Source organism: Mobula hypostoma, chromosome 3 (genome assembly GCF_963921235.1).
Source record: "Mobula hypostoma chromosome 3, sMobHyp1.1, whole genome shotgun sequence".
In the NCBI taxonomy this organism is placed as follows: Eukaryota; Metazoa; Chordata; class Chondrichthyes; order Myliobatiformes; family Myliobatidae; genus Mobula; species Mobula hypostoma.
In genome coordinates this window covers 167,401,506-167,420,380 of record NC_086099.1, presented here as the reverse complement: position 1 = coordinate 167,420,380, position 18,875 = coordinate 167,401,506, and the positions used below count along the sequence as shown (strand labels likewise).

The following is an 18,875-nucleotide window of genomic DNA, read 5'->3' as shown; positions in this document are numbered from 1 at the left end:
TCATTCATCATCATCATCATCATCATCAGGTGCCGTGCCCAGTTTGAGCTTTGACTGCCGTGGCCCACACACTCCTGTTTCGGGTCAAGTGGATCAATTCATTGGTATTCATTTCTAGTTTTCTGGCTGCTGTCTTCATCATCATTTGTCTTTGTCTTCCTCTTGTTTTCTTCCCTTCAATCTTTCCCATAATTACTGTGCATTCTAACTCCTCTTTCCTAATCACATGTCTAATGAAGTTACGTTGCCTTTTCATGTTCTCATACATTATTTCTCTTTTTGTGTTTGCTCTGTTCATGACATCCTCGTTAGGTATTCGTTTTGTCCATGATATTCTTTTCATCCTCCTCAAAAACCACATCTCTGCTGCTACAATTCATTTCCTCATGTTACTAGATACTGTCCAATATTGTCAGTGTGATTACCATTACCAAATATTCCTCTGTCAACTTGCTTGGAATTATCATGGGACAGCCAAATAAACACAATTACTGAAAGTACAGTCAAAGGCTCAGTATTCCTTTGGGGAGGTGACTCATCTCTTGACATCTTGGAGCTTTTCCACCATCCATGAGGAACACTGCTTTCTTGAATGAGTGCAGTTCCAACAGCCCCGAAAAGCTCAGCACCATCCAGAACAAAGTGGCCCAATTGATTGACAGTCCACCCACCACCTAAATATTCATTCCCTGTACTCTGTGGTTTCAATTTGTACCATCTCTAAAATGCTCAGATAGACTAACTGCAGTGCATTTTACAGATGGTACATGCTGTAGACATAGAGTGGAAGGGTGAATTTAAAACTTTGAAAAAGTGAAGCAAAACATTGTGTTATCCGCTTATGAATCTGCATTATGGGATACAATAGGGTATTTTAAAAGTCTCTTGGATAGGTACATGGATCTTAGCTATCAGTAACCCTAGGTAATTTCTAAAGTAAGTACATGTGTGGCACAGCATTCTGGGCCAAAAGGCCCGTATTGTGCTGTTAATCTATGCAGCTACTGTATTATAACTTTATATACCTCCTGGTATTGAAGAATTTGGTTGCTTGAACATTAAATCTGTAAACCAAGGTATGCCTGATTATTCCTTTCTTAGATAATCACTCTTACAGTCTTAATACTTTTCCTACCCAGATATTGATCAGTACAATATAATCATTTTTTGTTAAGCCTGTATCCCAGTGTCTTTTGTCTTCTGTGAGTGATTATTTATATTCGATGTTGTTTACAGTGTCATGCAAAAGTTTGGGCACCCCAGTCAAAATTTCTGTTACTGTGAATACCTAAGCGAGTAAAAGATGAACTGATTTCCAAAAGGCATAAAGTTAAAGATGACACATTTCTTTAATATTTTAAGCAAGATTACTTTTTTATTTCCATCTTTTACAGTTTCAAAATAAGAAAAATAAAGGGCCTGAAGCAGAAGTTTGGGCACCCTGCATGGCAGTACTTGGTAACACCCCCTATGGCAAATATCACAGCTTGTAAACACTTTTTGTAGCCAGCTAAGAGTCTTTCAATTCTTGTTTAGGGGGTTTTCGCCCATTCTTCCTTGCAAAAGGCTTCTAGTTCTGTGAGATTCTTGGGCCGTCTTGCATGCACTGCTTTTTTGAGGTCTATCCATGGATTCTTGATAATGTTTAGGTCAGGGGACTATCAGGGCCATGGCAAAACCTTCAGCTTGCACCTCTTGAGGTAGTCCATTGTGGATTTTGGGGTGTGTTTAGGATCATTATCCTGTTGTAGAAGCCATCCTCTTTTCATCTTCAGCTTTTTTACAGATGGTGTGATGTTTGCTTCCAGAACTTGCTGGTATTTAATTGAATTCATTCTTCCCTCTACCGGTAAATATTCCCCGTGCCACTGGCTGCAACACAAGCCCAAAGCATGATCGATCCACCCCCATGCTTAATAGTTGGAGAGGTGTTCTTTTCATGAAATTCTGCACCCTCTTCTCCAAACATACCTTTGCTCATTGCGGACAAAAAGTTCAAAGGAACATCTAGGCAAGCCTGATGTATTTTGGAAACAAGTCCTATGGACTGATGAAGTTAAAGTAGAACTTTTTGGCCGCAATGAGTAAAGGTATGTTTGGATACATGCATATGTTTAATTGTGGAACATATCAGCCTTAACTAAGAACTTTTGGAAAATGGTCAGGAAGTACTCCTAAATATTTTGTTTTCTTCTACTTTTGATAATGCCAATCACTTCATATCAGGAGGTTGAGTAACTGTTACTGTTACTTACCAACTTTCTTAGCACAGGACAGAGGGCGGGATGAAAGAGGATTCTCATGTTTGCCAGTTCTGAATTTAATTGGGCTTTGTTGTGTTGGGTTCATTCAGGAAACTGTCAAAAAATGTCAACCAGATTCAGATACATTTATATTAATTTATTTAGCATATGTACATTGAAACATAAAGTGAAATGCATTGTTTGCATTAAACATCAACACAACCTAAGGATTCGTTGGCAGCACATATACATACTTCTTTTAGTTACCCCATATGATAATTGTTCCAACTCTAATTCCAGTCTTGTTTCTACAGCTGCCCTCTTCCGATTTATGTATTGAAAGAAATTTTCACTATTTTAATACTACTTTTTTCTCAAAATTCATCTTCTGTCCTATTGCTGCTGGTTCCTAAAAACTTAACAGTGCTCTGGTTTACCACTAGCCCTTGCCACGTTGTATACCTTTTTTCAATTTAACATTATTCTTCATCTCTTTTGTTAATCACAGTTTGTATTTCATTCTCTTGAAATTTTTTTTGATTGGGATAAACTTGCTGAATCATTGTTCATCTACTGAGTTGTCTCTTAGCCTGTGCACCTTAGACAACTTCTTCCTCGTACCAATTATTATTGTCCTTATTTAAATTGAACACACTAGATGTGGATCTTTGATGTTCATTCTGAAACTGCATTTTGAATTTTATCTTATTCTCACTGTAAATGTTTACTATTAACAAAGCACTGATTTGACCTTAATTATCATAATATTTCCAATTCTGGGCAGCACACTTCAGAGTCTTGAAGCAGGGTACCGGCATTTTACTACAGTATTAGCAAGATGAATTTAAATTCAAGTGAGCATCAAGAGATACTGAAATTGTTTCGCTGAAACAAAAAAAGCTCGTTAGATTTAACAGAAATGTTCAAAATCATTATAGATTTTAGTGTGATAAAGTTAAACAGCATGGAGCCATGCCTTCGGTCCAACTTCTCCATGCTGATCATGCTGGGTGTTAATGGAGTAAATAAGTTTACATCTACCAGTAGATGGATCAGTATTTAATGACTACAGACTTACAGTAAGACAGTTAGCAAAAGAACCAGAGGTGAAATCAGTAGCTTTATAAACATAAAGATGTTGTGTTCTAGATGCATTACTTAAATAGCAAATTGCAAAGGAGAATTAGGTATATACTTGAAAGGAAAGTAAAGCTAATTGACTAGCCATTTGAACAAGCTGGGACAGGCCATATGGGCCAAATATTATCTTCCTTCTGTAAAAGATTCTGTGAACCTATCAATCGCACATATGTAATCCACCATAAGAATTCAATTCAAGGCTTTAATATCACTAAGGAGTTCAAATAACATCATATGTTTTATCATGAACTCAAATCCACAATAATATTATAGTTTGTAATTGCCTCCAGCTATGTATATTTGGTTCATCTGAAGATGTACTATATATCTACATCACAAGGAATTATTAATTGTGGGAAACTGTCAAAGATATTTTGCTTACCTGTCTAAGCGAAGTCCTCTATCTTTAGAAAAACTCACTAATGAAAAATAAATTGAATTTTTAACATGCCTCTCAGCAAAAAAAAACAGAAGCTGACACTTGCATTCATTAAGTTTCGTTCATGTCTTCATATACTACTGCTATCTTTTTGAAAGGAGGCTTCAGCTTTGATTACAAAATTAAATCTTACATATAGAAAAATTATGTGCCTTTGGCATGGGAAAATATCTTCATGTTAATTCTCATAAAACATATCGGAAGACAGGAAATGGAGATTTTTTTCACTTTTCAGTATTTCAAAGTAGATTTGATCTTCATGATGTACAGAAGGGCTCAGTTTCAGTTTAGATTTTATTATTGATTTAGTTCAGAGATCTTTTATTTTTTGTTTGATAAATTCAACTAGTTTTATCCTGTTGGCTAGTATGCTGTGTTTTTGCTTTACTAAAGCTTTCAGAAGTGCAATTTAATACTTAGTGATAGCCTCTTGAGTAAAAATCTTAACACTGACCAATTTTTGAAAATTTTTCATGTTTTGCATCATTTCTTTGGTTTTACATTCCATATCCAAAGAATGTTTTTACTTCTACCTTTTGATTGTCACACCATCGATTAGAGCATAGTATGAGATACTGATACAGAAAATTACCATCAAAATACTCAGTATACCCAACCTGTCTTGTGTTTTTGGGGTCCATTGCCTTCAGCCATGTTATTTGGACAATTCAAGCTGTAATGTTAAAGTAGACATTATTGATCCTTCCTAGATCAGTAATGTACTTCCATGTTTTGGAAACCACATACAGTATGCTGTAAAAAGATAAATTCTGCATGGTTAGTATTTATTGTTAGTGTAGAGTTGGATCTGTGGGAAGAAAATATGAGATGTTATCCAAGTAAAATAAAAAATAGCTCTGAATGATTGTTAAAATTCTGTCAATGTAACTTAATCCACCTTGCTACTTATAGAGTATAAAATTATTGTACTTTATTTCTTGTTAGAATAACCCAAGACCAATGAATTACCAATTCCAACAGAATCTGGATTATTACAGGGCACGTGGTGCTGAAATTGTAAACAAGACACGGTAAGAGTTCCAGACAGGTACAACATTGCACTTGCTATTCTACCAAATTTTTTAGACAAAATGCTTGCTTTTGGGATTGGTTGAATAGCTAAATCATAATAGCATAAGAATTATGCTCTTCATGCCTACTTTATTTTCAGTAATCTCATTACTAATATTTGATATCACTCTACTTTGCTTGATTCTTTGGTACCCAAAAAGCCAAGGTGATGAAAACAATATCTAAGTGTGATTACACCAGTGCCCTTGTATATTTTTGAGGTGATGTTAACTCTGTCACTGATGGTATTGGAATGAAGCGAAGATACTATTCACCTTTCTAAGTGCTCACTCTGCCTGCATGTTAACTACATAATTTGTGCGCAAGGGCAGCCAAATCCTTTTGTTTCACAACATTTACTAGTCTTTTTTTTAAACAATGAGTATTTTCCATTTTCCCTTCTCAACTCACATTTCTCCATCTTATTTTCTGTTTGCTGTTTTCTTAATCTACTTACACCCTAGCCTGTATCCATTTATCGTCTCATTGCATGCTTCTCTCAGTTTTCTTTCACACTAAGCTTTTTACCATTTCATGTAGATTACATTCTGTCCTCTCTTTATCATTAATACAGTTTAGAAATGGCTACAGATCAAGCAGTGATCTTTACATTACACCACTAATATGGAAATTATTCTGTTCAGGGTTAACCTAATCTTGGGATTTATCCAGAAACCACCATTGCTACAACCTTTGCCATGATTTTCTGTCTGTGAGGTGTTCAAGCCTTCCTTTCTTTTCTGTTAGTAAAAACAGCATACCATTAAATAGCACCTTCATGTTGTCATTTCATAGTGTTTTATGCCTGCCTTATCTATGTAGGGTCTGGTAATATCTGACTTGGGTTAAAGCATGAGCAGTTAACAATAATCAATTAACTATGGTAGTGGTGATTGATTAGTCTGTTTGCAATCATCTCATTTAAGATTTTGCATGTGGAAGTGTATCTAGAAACCTAGAATGAATTTTGCTGATGATTTACATTTGTTTGCGCGTACCTGTGTTTCTGAAATATATTTAATTGTTGACATTACTAATATGATGTAGAACTATATTTTGAGACTTAGATCCTATTCATTTTCCTATTTTGAATAGAGAATCCCTGCAAAATTGACCATTGTAATGCTCCCATAAATAATAAGGAAAATTATTGAAGCATTTCTGGGTGACCTTCCATTGAAATCAACACTATGCTATTATTTGATAGAATGGCCATTATAAGATAGCTGGAACAATAACATACCATGGTGATTCCGCTTCTTTACACTATTAGAAATAAATAGATTCCTCTTTAATAAATACTTGTTAGCATCAGTTACAAATGTTGAGGTCTTCAGCAGCATGTGTGACAACTTAGAAAATCATTTGTGTAGCTCTGAAAACGGGGAAAAAAAGTCTCCTCAGATATCCAATCAGGGAAGTCCAACTTACTGTCAGGAAGGAAAAAGCAAGCTTGAACTCAAATTGCTTTCAGATGCTACCACAGTTGAAGTGACATTTTTGGTGGTAGAAACGATCGGTGTTCCAACTGTGTCATTGTTAAGATACTTGGTATATAAAGGCAAAATACAACCATATTCTACCCTCAGTGGTCACGTTAATAGGTACAGGACAGGAACCTTGTGTGGTTTTCTGCTGCTGTTCGGTTTTGAGATATTCAAACCACCCTGTCTGGCGCCAAGAATTACTACATGGTCAAGTCACTTGGATCACATTTCTTTTCCATTCTCATGTTTTTTCTGAACAACAACTGAACGTCTCAACCAATGCTGCATGTCTTTATACATTGAGTCGCAGCCACATGATTGGCTGATTAGATAGTTACATTAATGAGCAGGTGTACAGGTGCACCTAATAAAGTGGCCATTATGTGTTTCTGTCAGGATATGAGCTAATATGACAGAATAAACAGCTACCAAGAGAGATGAAAAGCCCTACTTGACATGACTGTAAAGGGACCAACATAGCATCACATGATAACAGCAGCAAAAACCCATTTAGTATATCTTGTTGGAAAACATCACTCTGGCATATGTAGGTTTTATTATCATTATGAAACTGCTGAACACATTTTTTTACAATGTGAAGCATATAATGTTGAAAGAAAGCAAATACAGGCTGCATTACTATCTTTGAGGGTTGATAATTTTCATTTAAAAACTTTATTAAGTTATGGATGTGACTTTAATTCACAATATTGTCTTCATTATTTACAATCTATAGGGCTTTTGGGGGTAATTTAGTTTTCATTTGATAAAGAACTAGTAGGGGTTTTATTTCCCAACTCTCTATCCCACACTCCAGTCCAGTTGGTGACAGTAATGACTGCCAACCACCATTGATATTCAGAAGAAGAAGAAGAACCCATTTGGCTCTCACCAGCTCTTAGTGGTTACCTCTTATACCAATGTAGTGAAAAATGAAAACTATTGTAAGGATATAGAATGAAAACTGGAATGGGAAGGTGTCTTTTGAGGAAAGTTTGGGCAGACTTGTGTCCACTTGAGCTTAGAATGAGAGTCTATTACATTAAGTATGTGTGAACCTAAGGGGTGGAAATGAAAATGGATGTGGGGTTAGACGGGTGGGTTGACAAGTTTGCAGAGAACACAAAGGTTGGTGGTGTTGTAAATAGTGTAGAGGATTGTCGAAGATTGCAGAGAGACATTGATAGGTTGCAGAAGTGGGCTGAGAAGTGGCAGATGGAGTTCAACCCGGAGAAGTGTGAGGGGGTACACTTTGGAAGGACAAACTCCAAGGCAGAGTACAAAGTAAATGGTAGGATACTTGGTACTGTGGAGGAGCACAGGGATCTCGGGGTACATGTCCACAGATCCCTGAAAGTTGCCTCACAGGTAGATAGGGTAGTTAAGAAAGCTTATGGGGTGTTAGCTTTCATAAGTTGAGGGATAGAGTTTAAGAGTCGCGATGTAATGATGCAGCTCTATAAAACTCTGGTTAGACCACACTTGGAGTACTGTGTCCAGTTCTTGTCGCCTCACTATAGGAAGGATGTGGAAGCATTGGAAAGGGTACAGAGGAGATTTACCAGGATGCTGCCTGGTTTAGAGAGTATGGATTATGATCAGAGATTAAGGGAGCTAGGGCTTTACTCTTTGGAGAGAGGAGGATGAGAGGAGACATGACAGAGGTATACATGATATTAAGAGGAATAGATAGAGTGGATAGCCAGCGCCTCTTCCCCAGGGCACCATTGCTCAACACAAGGGGACATGGCTTTAAGGTAAGGGGTGGGAAGTTCAAGGGGGATATCAGAGGAAGATTTTTTACTCTGAGAGTGGTTGGTACGTGGAATGCACTGCCTGAGTCAGTGGTGGAAGCAGATACACTAGTGAAATTCAAGAGTCTACTAGACAGGTATATGGAGGAATTTAAGGTGGGGGGTTATATGGGAGGCAGGGTTTGAGGGTCGGCATAACAATGTGGGCCGAAGGGCCTGTACTTTGCTGTACTATTCTATGTTCTATGAAAAGGATATTTATTCTTGCAGGCGAATTTAAAACTAGAAGGGACACTGTTTTAAGGTAAGATGTTACCTGTTTGAGATGGATGAGTTTTCTTATCTCTGTGAAGTTTGCTTCTTTTGAAAGGAAGGTGGAAGCTGCGACTTTGAATAATTTTGAGACAGAATTATGTACATCCTGGGAGTAAACAGGAATGTGGAGATGAAGTCTAAAATCCATCCTAGTTCTAGATCCCTTCACAAGGGAAAAACATTGTCTCAGTTTCACCTTATCAGGCCTCCTCAAAAGCCTATATGAGAATGGTAAGACGTATATGTTCTGAGTTTCGTAGATGAAGATGCCTGCATCCACTAAACAGCAACATGTTATAGCCCCACTATTTAAAAAAATCTACATTTCTATTCTTCCTGAACTTGTGTTTTCCCACATTGAATTTTTCCTGATGAATTTCTGCCCATTAGCTTAAACTATCTATATTCCTTTTAGACATTTTGATTCCTCTATACAGCTTGATTTCCTCCCATGTCGCGTTAATAAATCTATTTTCCAACAGTGGTGCTGAGGCATTATTCCATACATGTACAGAGGTAAAAGAGCAGATTAGACTACAGCAATTTCAGGGGCATTGATCTGCAGTCAATAGTAGATGAAGTTAGTCAAAGTGATTTTTTTCCTGTCATATACTGTTGGGGATAAATAACAAAATTAACTAATCTGGCAGTGGAGACAATTGGTTCACCATTGAAGGGAGATGACCACTACGACGGGGTAGCCATGCAATGGAAGTGTAGTAGCCAATATTACTGCACTAGTGAACAAAAGCTTTTGACCCTCTGAATATCTCTAAATATTTCTACATAAAAGATTTCCACATTTTGACCATAACCTATGTAAAGAAGTTATCCCTAAAATTCATCTCAAAAATGTATTTGTTCATAGATTAATGTTTTTAGCAATTTCACCTGATACTTTGGATATAATAGTTCTCAGATTGATTGCTGATGCCGTTAAGTTGATAAAGGAATATATTAAGAGTGCATCCTTCAATATTTTTTTCAGTGCTGGGGCAAAGGTTGCTCCTCTCAACATCAATAAGGTGTCCAGCAGCTTAATGAACTTCGGACGGAGGCTGATAAATCCAGCTATCTTAGTTGGAGGTACCAGCAGTTTCCAAAATGTTGGGACAAACTACAGCAGCAGTCCTTCACCCCTACCATCTTCTGAAAAAGTAATGGTGGAACACACCCATCAACACCAACAACAACAGCGAATGATGAAATCTGAAAGTATGCCTGTACAACTTAGCAAAGGTAATCAATGATATATCAGATTCTAAAATACCTTAGTGATACAGTAAATAAATAATTCTTTACACCGTTGTCTTGTTGTCTGAGGGTTCATTTGCAATTTAGCATTTTGAGGCACAGCTGGCAGACCAGAACCAACTGGTATAGCCAGAGTTCTAACAGTGTTTATTATACAATGCTCCTTGAAAATTGAAAATCACATTCTCTAAATGCTTACCTTAGGTTTGGCCATTTTTTTAAATTAAGAATTTACATTGAACACTTTGTTAAACAGAGTTTACTCTTTGCCCACTAGGCTGTTGATATCTGGTACTCTGTCTAAAAAGACAGTGGAGGCAAAAATATTTATTGGTTTAAAATGCACCAAGATGAACACTTGATGTGCCGGAGCTATAAGCCAAGAGCTGGGAAGTGATATTAGGCAGTTTTTATTTTTTGCTAACATAAACTTATTAAGCTAAATGGATTCCTGCAGTATCGTAAATTTAGCTAGTTCTATGGATTCACATTTGTGGTGTCATATCAATGCAGTGTGAGATTCCCTTTTGGGAATTCTCCATATGTAGTTATAGTAGCCCATGACTTTTGATTCAGATTGCCAGCAATTGCAACCCTTCATGTCTCTTATAATAAGGTAATGTCTCAAAGACCTCTATTCTAAACTAAAGAGTTTGAGTTTCTCTAGACATTCTTAGAGAATGGTGTTTGATATGCTGAGGTTTAATTGTGAAGTTAATTGTGTTCTTACTGTAGAAAATTTCCTTTACACCCTTCTTTTAGATCTCTTTTATAAGCATCAGATGGTACTAGATAATGATCACTACCAAAGGCTTTTCAGTGATCATTTTTATAAAGAGGATTGATAAATTTATACATCTTCATCTGCAATAACCCCATGTATGAACTCACAAAATGATTTAAAAAAGCACTTTCAAACTATTAGTTCAACTACAATTGTAAAATAGAGATTTGATAATAATCTTTCCAAATCATTGGTAGGATTCAATGTCATGCCTGTGGAATGGCAATCCGGCTTTATAGTAAATGTGCAGCTTATCTCAAACTTCTTTGACTGAAGTTTTTTGATCCTGAACAGAAAGTAAATTTACAGAATAATAATGAAACTTGTACCAGTTACTACAGTAAACAATAAATAATTTGAAGATGGAACTGCAGGAAAACAATACATTTTAAAATGATTTGGAAGAAAAAGCCTTCAGCCTGTAGGCAATGAAACGTAAAGGAACCAAAGTGATTAGTAGTCAGACTTGCATAAAATCATACATTTTCTTTTTAATGTAGCATTTGTTTTATTGTAATTAACTAACTTCTAATTTACTGTTCTATTGCTGTTTGAGCTAAGAAGAGACATTTCATTTCTTTATTGGCCTAGAAATGACTATGGATAACTCCAAATGTAACGTATGAAATAATAATGATCATATAACCATTACTTTATATTTATTGAATTAAGTATTGCCAGTTGTAGTTACCCCAGTGTGTGGATGTGAATACTTAGTGGAACACTATCTTTCTGGCATTTAACATTCCTACTTTAGGCATTCACAATGAAATTGGTTTGATTAAAATTAAGTGCAGTTGAGAGAAAACTAAAGGGTTTATAACTATTTAATTTTCTGAAAATAAAAAAAAACACATTCTGGAGCTCAGGGCAAATAAACCATTAAATGCATTCTCTGCATTTTAATTCTAAATGAAACATATACAGTAGCTGGTGCCTCAGGTCTATGTTTTTTTTCAAATTTTCAAACAAAATATATCAAAGACATTTATGCATAATGTTTTTCACAAAAGAAGCACCAATATCTTCCTCAAGTTCTGGGTTAGATGAATCAAGCTTTAATATTGGTAATTCAGGCAAGAAGCTTCCATTTAATTCTTCAAAATCACTCAGTGTTGAAAGAAAAAAAGCATGCCACATGTTCAATGAAAATGAGAGTTATCGGATGTGTTTTTAAATGATTCTCAGTAGGTGGACGTCACTGGCAAATTTGCATTTGTAGCCAATCTTCAGTTGCATTGAGAAGGTACATAAGAGACCACTCTTATTAACCACTGGTAACAGTTTGGCACAACTAAGCAGCTGGCAAAGGAACCATTGTATGTATTAAAAGAACTTAAGGTGTAGTGCTGAAAGATTGGCAGATAATTAACAATTCAGATAAAGGGAGATAACATGTCTAGTGAACTACAAACCAATTAATTTTAACACTAGAGGCAGGAAAAACTAAACTACATTTATTATCGAAGTATGTATAGTATATACAACCTTGATATTCTGTCTTGCAGGCAACCCATAAAAACCCCTACACAATAAGGGCTGTCAAACACCCAGTGTGGGGGAAGGGGGGAATAAATAGTGCAAACAATAAAAAAAAAACAAATAGTACACAGAACATGGTCTGCAGAATCCCCGAAAGTGAGTCCACAGCCACAGAGCCAGTTTAGCACTAAGGCGAGTAAACCTCACGGAGTAGTGAGTTGTACGCTGATTTGCTTTCACCTTCGGCCTTAGCACCTTGATCTCTTAATCTCGCTCTGCTCTTAAATTGCCCACACATCTGTTTGTTTTTTGCTGTTGGGCCCAGGCCTCACCGCTTCAATCTGGTCCCAAGTCCACTCCAGCAGTGGCCAAACATTGGTTAATGTTTCTCTCTCTCTCTCAGGCCTGGACTCCACCGCTTCGATCCAGCTCCAAATCCACTCCAACAAAGACACTCTCAAGAGTCCAGTTCACTAGATCCTTTGGGATACCGCAAAAATGCCAGGTCATACAGACAGCTTAAAAGCACACTCCTCCAAGGAAAATTACAGGCTGTAGATTGCAGTGATCGTAGTCCAGAAAAAGCAAAATTAATAGTGTAGTTAATAGTTTAATGTGCTGCCCGTAAAGCATCAGCATGTCTCGCCAACACTGAGCAATTAGTCAGAATGAAAAGGAAAATCTTACTTGATCATTTACCTTCACCAACCCTAACTGACGTCAGTGAACTAGCTGTGATTTTACAACAATCCAACAGCCATTTTTTTGTTTGGAAAATTCAGAGATTTCTCCTGCCTTGGTATGCTTTGGAGTCCCATTGCCAAATTTAAGTTCATAATAGCAAAACTACCAGATAGTACTACCTGAACTAAACAGTTTCAGAAATGAGTAAATTTTAAACATTTTCAACAGCTCGACTCAATGACTGTAAATGGCACCATCTATCTGAGTCACAGAACGATTACAATGTGGAAGGAGGCCTTTTGGCCCCCTGAATCCACACAAGTTTTACACAAAAGCAATCCAATTGGAATTTGAATATGTTTTTAACTCTGACTTGGTGAGTGAACTATTTAAATACTTCTTTGTTAACATTATGGTCTACTGAAAAGAACAGATATGTGTTTAATCATAAAACCAGAATACAGTGGGTGCTGAAAATCAGCGTACAAACAGAAATTGCTGGAGACACTAATCAATAGAGAGGTTGAAATTAACATTTCAGATTGGTGATCATTTATTTGAATAAATACAATTGTAGCAGTTTTTAAAAAGTATCAAAGCAAAGAGAGGGCATTTAAGGGCAAAAAGGAACTATTGTAATAAGACACTAGACAGGACTAAATGAAAACTTAAATTTATAGTGCATTTCACAACCTTAGAAAGCTGCAGGAAACTTTATTGCCCATTAAATATTTTTGAAGTGTAGTTACTGTTGATGTAACAACAAATGGAAGTGTTACAGTACAAAGCAAAGTATGGTTTAAGGTGAGAGAGGGGAAGTGTAAAGATTTGTGAGGCAATTTTTTTTATACAGGGTGGCTGTTGCCTGGAATACACTACCAGGGGAAGTGGTAGAAGCAGCTACAATAGTAATATTTAAGAAGCATTTAGCCAGGCAAATGAACGGCCAGGGAATAGAGGGATATTAACCTTGTATGGGTGTATGGGTTTCTGGGCTGATGGGCTTAGATTGGACAAACACCCTCTAGTTGATTTGAGAAATGAGTATTAATTTATTTTTTCCAGAACCATCAGATTTTACTAGTGACATTCTTATTTATGCATACCAAATATCCTACATCAAATAACTGGTTCATAACTTCTACAGTTTGAGGGTGAATGCCTCAAATCCAAAGTTAGCATCCTCAACTTAAATAAGGGCAATTACAAGGACAAAGGCAAAATTTGTCTGGAACAGACTGGGAACATAAACTAAGGGATCAGGCAGTGGATATTTATTTCATCCTTCTCAGCAGAAACCCAACCTAATCAGAAAGGGCAACTGAGTAAGAAAGATGACTAACAGAGAAGGTTAAGAAAAATATTAATTCAAATACTTGAATATATAATGAGGACTGGGAATTTTTTCAGAAACCAGCAGCAGAATAGTAATAAGTTAATAAGGAAGAAAATTGCTAGTGAGAGTAAACTGGTAAGTAACAAACATCAAACGTTATGAATATACTAAAAGAAGGTAGATAAGGTAAATGGGAATAATGGAAAACAAGGAAAATGCAGAAATTTAAATCAATCGGTGTGGGGCACTGCAAATATCCCAAAGAAAACAGATGGACTAGTTTCAAATCAGAGAGAACAAATAATAATGGATCATATCTGAGGGACAATGTATTGCAAAAGCTTTTGGGACTAAAGGCAGACAGGTTGCCAAGACCTGATGACCTGCATCTGTGGGCTTTAAAGGAAGTGGTTGTGCGGATAGAAAAGCAATTGGTTGAAGTTTTTCAAAACTCAGAGTTCAAGAACAGTGTCAGCAGGGAACTGTAGGCCAGTTATTGAGAAGAATAAAAGAAGTCCATAATCATGGAAGAAATAGCTCTTCCTTTAGAAAAAAAAACTGAATACAGTAAGGCTCAATCAACATTGCTTTATGAAGAGGAAATCATGTTTGAAAAATTTGCTGGAATGTTTTGATGATATTACAAGCAGAGTTGATAGAGTAGATGTGGTACATTGGATCCTCTGGAAGGCATTCAGTAAGGCTTCCACATAAAGACTTGTGCACATTAAGGCCAGTAGGCATGAGGGGAAGTGTGCTGACTCCAGTTGTAAACTCTGTTATATTGAAGAGTGTGACAGAATAAATTGGTCTTTTTTGGTCTGGAAGGAAGGAATGCCCAAAGGATCAATTCTGGCCTTCTATTACGTATTATTTATTAATAATACAAACGCTCTTGAAGCATTAGAGAGAGAGTGCCAAAGAGACTCACCAGGATATTGCCTCAACTGGAGAGCAGGGGATATGGAACAAGGTTTAAGGTGAGAGGGAGACAATTAAAGTAGGTATGAGGGGCAAGGTTTTCACACAGAGGTTGTGTTTAAAAAGCATTAAAAGGATTAAAAAAAGGCATAGAGAGGTGCAGGTATAATGCAGGCAAATGGGATCAGTATATCTGGGAAACATGATCAGCTTCAAAGAAATGGGCAAAATGGGTCTATTTCTGTGCTGTGTGATTTTATAACTTGGAAGAGGAGACAGATGCAGGACATCTAAATTTGCTAACCATGTGAAAATAGGTGGGTGGGTGGAGAAACACTTAGATGAGGTCATTCAGACTTTGCAACAAGGTATAGATGGGTTGCCTGAGTGCACAAAATCTTAGCAAGTAGGGAAGCAAGAGGCTGCAGATCCCTGAATCTGGAGGGGAAAGCAAACTGCTTGAGAACTCAGCAGGTCAGACAACATCTGAGGAGGGAAATGGACAGTCAACATTTCACATTGAGACCCTTCATCTGAGTAAATAGAATTTAATATGAGGAAGGTAATATGGTATATACCTGGAGTAGAGTGAAATGTTTTGGTCCCTTAGTTTAAGAAAAGATATGCTAGCACTGGAGGCAATCCAAAAGAGAATCATAAGACTTAGCATGAGTCTGTTTAGCAAGATAAGAGCCCATGGAATTACAGGGGAGTTACTCGCATGGGTGGAGCATTGGCTGACTGGCAGAAAACAGAGAGTGGGAATAAAGAGATCCCATTCCGGCTGGCTGCCAGTTAGCAGTGGAGTTCCACAGAAGTCAGTGTTGGGACCACTGCTTTTTACAATGTATGTCAGTGATTTGGACTATGGGATTAATGGATTTGTGGCTAAATTTGCCAATGATACAATGCTAGGTGGAGGAGCGGGTAGTGTTGCAGAAACAGAGAGCCTGCAGAGAGGTTTAGATAGTTTAGGGGAATGGACAAAGAAGTAGCAAATGAAATATGATTTTGGAAAGTGTATGGTCATGCACTTCGGTGGAAGAAATATTAGTTAGATGGGCAGAGAATTCAAAATGCTGAGATGCAAAGGGACTTGGGAGTCTTTGTGCAGGATACCCTAAAGGTTAACTTCCAGGTAAAGAAGGCGAATGCAATGTTGACATTCATTTCTATAGGTATAGAATATAACAGCAGGGATGTGATGTTGAGGTTCTATAAGGCACTCGTGAATCCACACTTGGAGTATTGTGTGCAGTTTTGGGCTCCTTATTTTAGGAAGGATATACTGACATTGGAGAGGGTTCAGAGAAGACTCATGAGAATGATTCCAAAAGGGTTACCATATGAGGAACGTCTGGCAGCTCCTGGGCTATATTCCCTGGAGTTCAGGAGAATGGCGGGGGGGGGGGGGGGGTATCTCATAGAAACATTCCAAATGTTAAAAGGCCTGAACAGATTAGATATGGCAAAGATATTTCCCATGGTAGGGGAGTCTAGGACAAGAGGACACAACTTCAGGATTGAAGGATGTCCATTTAGAACAGAAATGCAGAGAAATTACTTTAGTCAGAGGGTGGTAAATCTGTGGAATTTGTTGTCATGGGCAGCTGTGGAGGCCAAGTCATTGGGTGCATATAAGGCAGAGATAGATAGATTCTTGATTAAAGGGTATGGGGAGAAGGCAGGGAAGTGAGGATGACTGGAAGAATTAGATCAGCCCATGATTGAATGGCGGAGTAGACTCAATGGGCCAAATAGCCTATATTTGGTCTCTGCTCCTATATCTTATGGTCTTATGGGATGAGAGTACTGGTCTAACATGAATCGATACAAAAGTTAGACCTGTATTCTTTAGAGTTTAGAGGAATGTGGAGCAATTTTATTTAAGCATGTAAGATTCTGCAGTGGCATGACTGTGTAAATGTTAAGATGCTTCCATTAGTGGGAAAGTGGATATGGTTATGAAATAAGGGGCAAGTCATTTAAAACTGAGATGTATAGGATTATCTTTTCAAGACATTTCTTCTGATCTCAGGGTTGAGGATGCTAGATGACTGAGGGTAATTAAGTGGAAATGAATAAATTTCTGAAAGATTGGGGGATAGAAAATATTATGGAGCTAGCATAGAAAAGGTATTGCCAACGATCAGCCATGATCATACTGGTGAGGTCTGAGGAGCCAGGTGGCCTAATTCTGCTCCGTTTCTTGTGCTCTTGTTTATTGGAAGCGTGCATGTAAATTCCTTTAAGGCATTCAGTTGGAAGAAAATGCACCTCTTCTTTTTGTAATTTATTTTTTTATTGAATTTCATCATCAAACAAACAGGGCTAAAGCAGTGAGTGAGTCATAGAACTTATAGATCACATTTCCAGTTACTTAAGTATATCTATAGTTGAATAACCAAACAGGATGAATAACAGCAATGCAATAGAATTAAGTCTTCTTAGATTGTGAAGCTACAAAAGATTGAAATTGAAAATATTAAAGTTGGCTCAACTGAAGACTCAAGGAGTTAATAATCTAAGAAGCTGAGTCTTGTAGACTAGTAGTGACACAGTGACAATATGAGTCTGAGTGATTACGTGGTGAAAAAGCAGTCCTGGTACTTAGAATGGAAAGGCTGTGCTATCCAGTAGCCTGTTTGAGGCTTTAGTGACAGAATCGCATTTGACTGAGATGCTATTGCTGTCAAATTTCTTGTCTAGCTGACCTGGTAATTTAATAAGTAAATATACTTCCCAATGTGACTTTAAAACAGAAAATACCAGAAATGTTCAACAAGGCAGGCTGCTTCTGTGGAGAAATGGAATTAATATCGAGAGTAAAATCCAGTAATTTATTGTTCTAGGAAGATTGGAATTAATTTGATTGCTGGTTTACTTCTGAGTTGAGTGAACTTGTTTGGATTTAGGGTTTAAAATTGAGCCTCTTGGATACAGGAAAGAATCTGTCAGGCTTTTGTGTCTGTTTGCTAATCTGGAAAGAGGTTTGTGTGTGAGAACTTCCACTGGGCTAGATTCTGTTATGATGTTTCCAGGGAGATATAACCTGACCTTCACTATTATGATGGAGAGAGAACTGTTTTTTTTTAAGTGTTGAACTATAATGTTTCTGGTTTTCATCAGTGATGGTTAATCTGTCTTTTAGATTAGTTCCTCATATTTTTAACACTGAGCTATACTACACTGTTATGAAGTTTTTCCTGTAATGAATTTCCTGAAGAAGAAACAAGTACCACATGAAAATTATAAAGGTCTTTAAAAATTTGATCCTGTCTGTGCAAATAACTTTTCTTATTTACTAGGACAGATAGTTACAGGAGATGATGCTAAGGCTTGTATCCCTGTCAAGACTATTACTGAGCTTCCAGGTAAAAATCGCTGTAGTAGTCTGCTTCATTAGTTGGCTTTTGTAGTTGTTTGTGATCATTGAAGCATATTGTGGTTTGTTGCTATGTGCTACTTCATTCATTTCGTTCATGGTCCATTGTCAGGCATTCGCCACTGTGGGGCAGTGTTGTTCAATAAATTCATGTATCTCAACGTCTATCGGTGTTACTGTGCTTTGTTTGCATGTTTACCTGACAATTTAGGTTTTGGCACTTTATTATGTATTTTATATTAATAATAGTAGTTGCTATTCTACAGGAAGGATGTGGTGACAGTTTTGTTTGCTATGTGAGATAGAATACATCAATCTCATTTTTTCTTTGCTGCACTAAATTAAATCTCTTAAAATACCACACTTATTGTTGTTATTCACCTTATATTACCCTGGCCTCATTAATTTTCTGCAATTCCTGATTCCCTCTCCTAGACTGGACTCTTCTTGCACACTTCCTGGTATGTAGTAGTGAAACTCATAAATACAGCAGGAAGCTCTTCTAGAGTCAATAATATTAAAACTTTACCCACTGCACAATGTCATTCAGACATTACTGAAACAGACTTAACTCATGTCA

At 37.0% G+C, this 18,875-nt stretch overlaps 1 protein-coding gene across 3 annotated transcripts in view; it reads left to right on the top strand.

The window, feature by feature from the left end:
• tbc1d5 (TBC1 domain family, member 5) overlaps positions 1 to 18,875 on the top strand; it is a 485,913-nt gene that overhangs the window by 390,811 nt on the left and 76,227 nt on the right. For 2 of the 3 annotated variants that reach the window (XM_063044063.1, XM_063044062.1), the window contains 3 exons: positions 4,768 to 4,853; positions 9,438 to 9,688; positions 18,219 to 18,284. In XM_063044063.1, coding sequence (XP_062900133.1) covers positions 4,768 to 4,853; positions 9,438 to 9,688; positions 18,219 to 18,284 — 403 coding nt within the window. The remainder of the gene's footprint in view (positions 1 to 4,767; positions 4,854 to 9,437; positions 9,689 to 18,218; positions 18,285 to 18,875) is intronic. The other variant, XM_063044064.1, reaches the window with a different exon arrangement.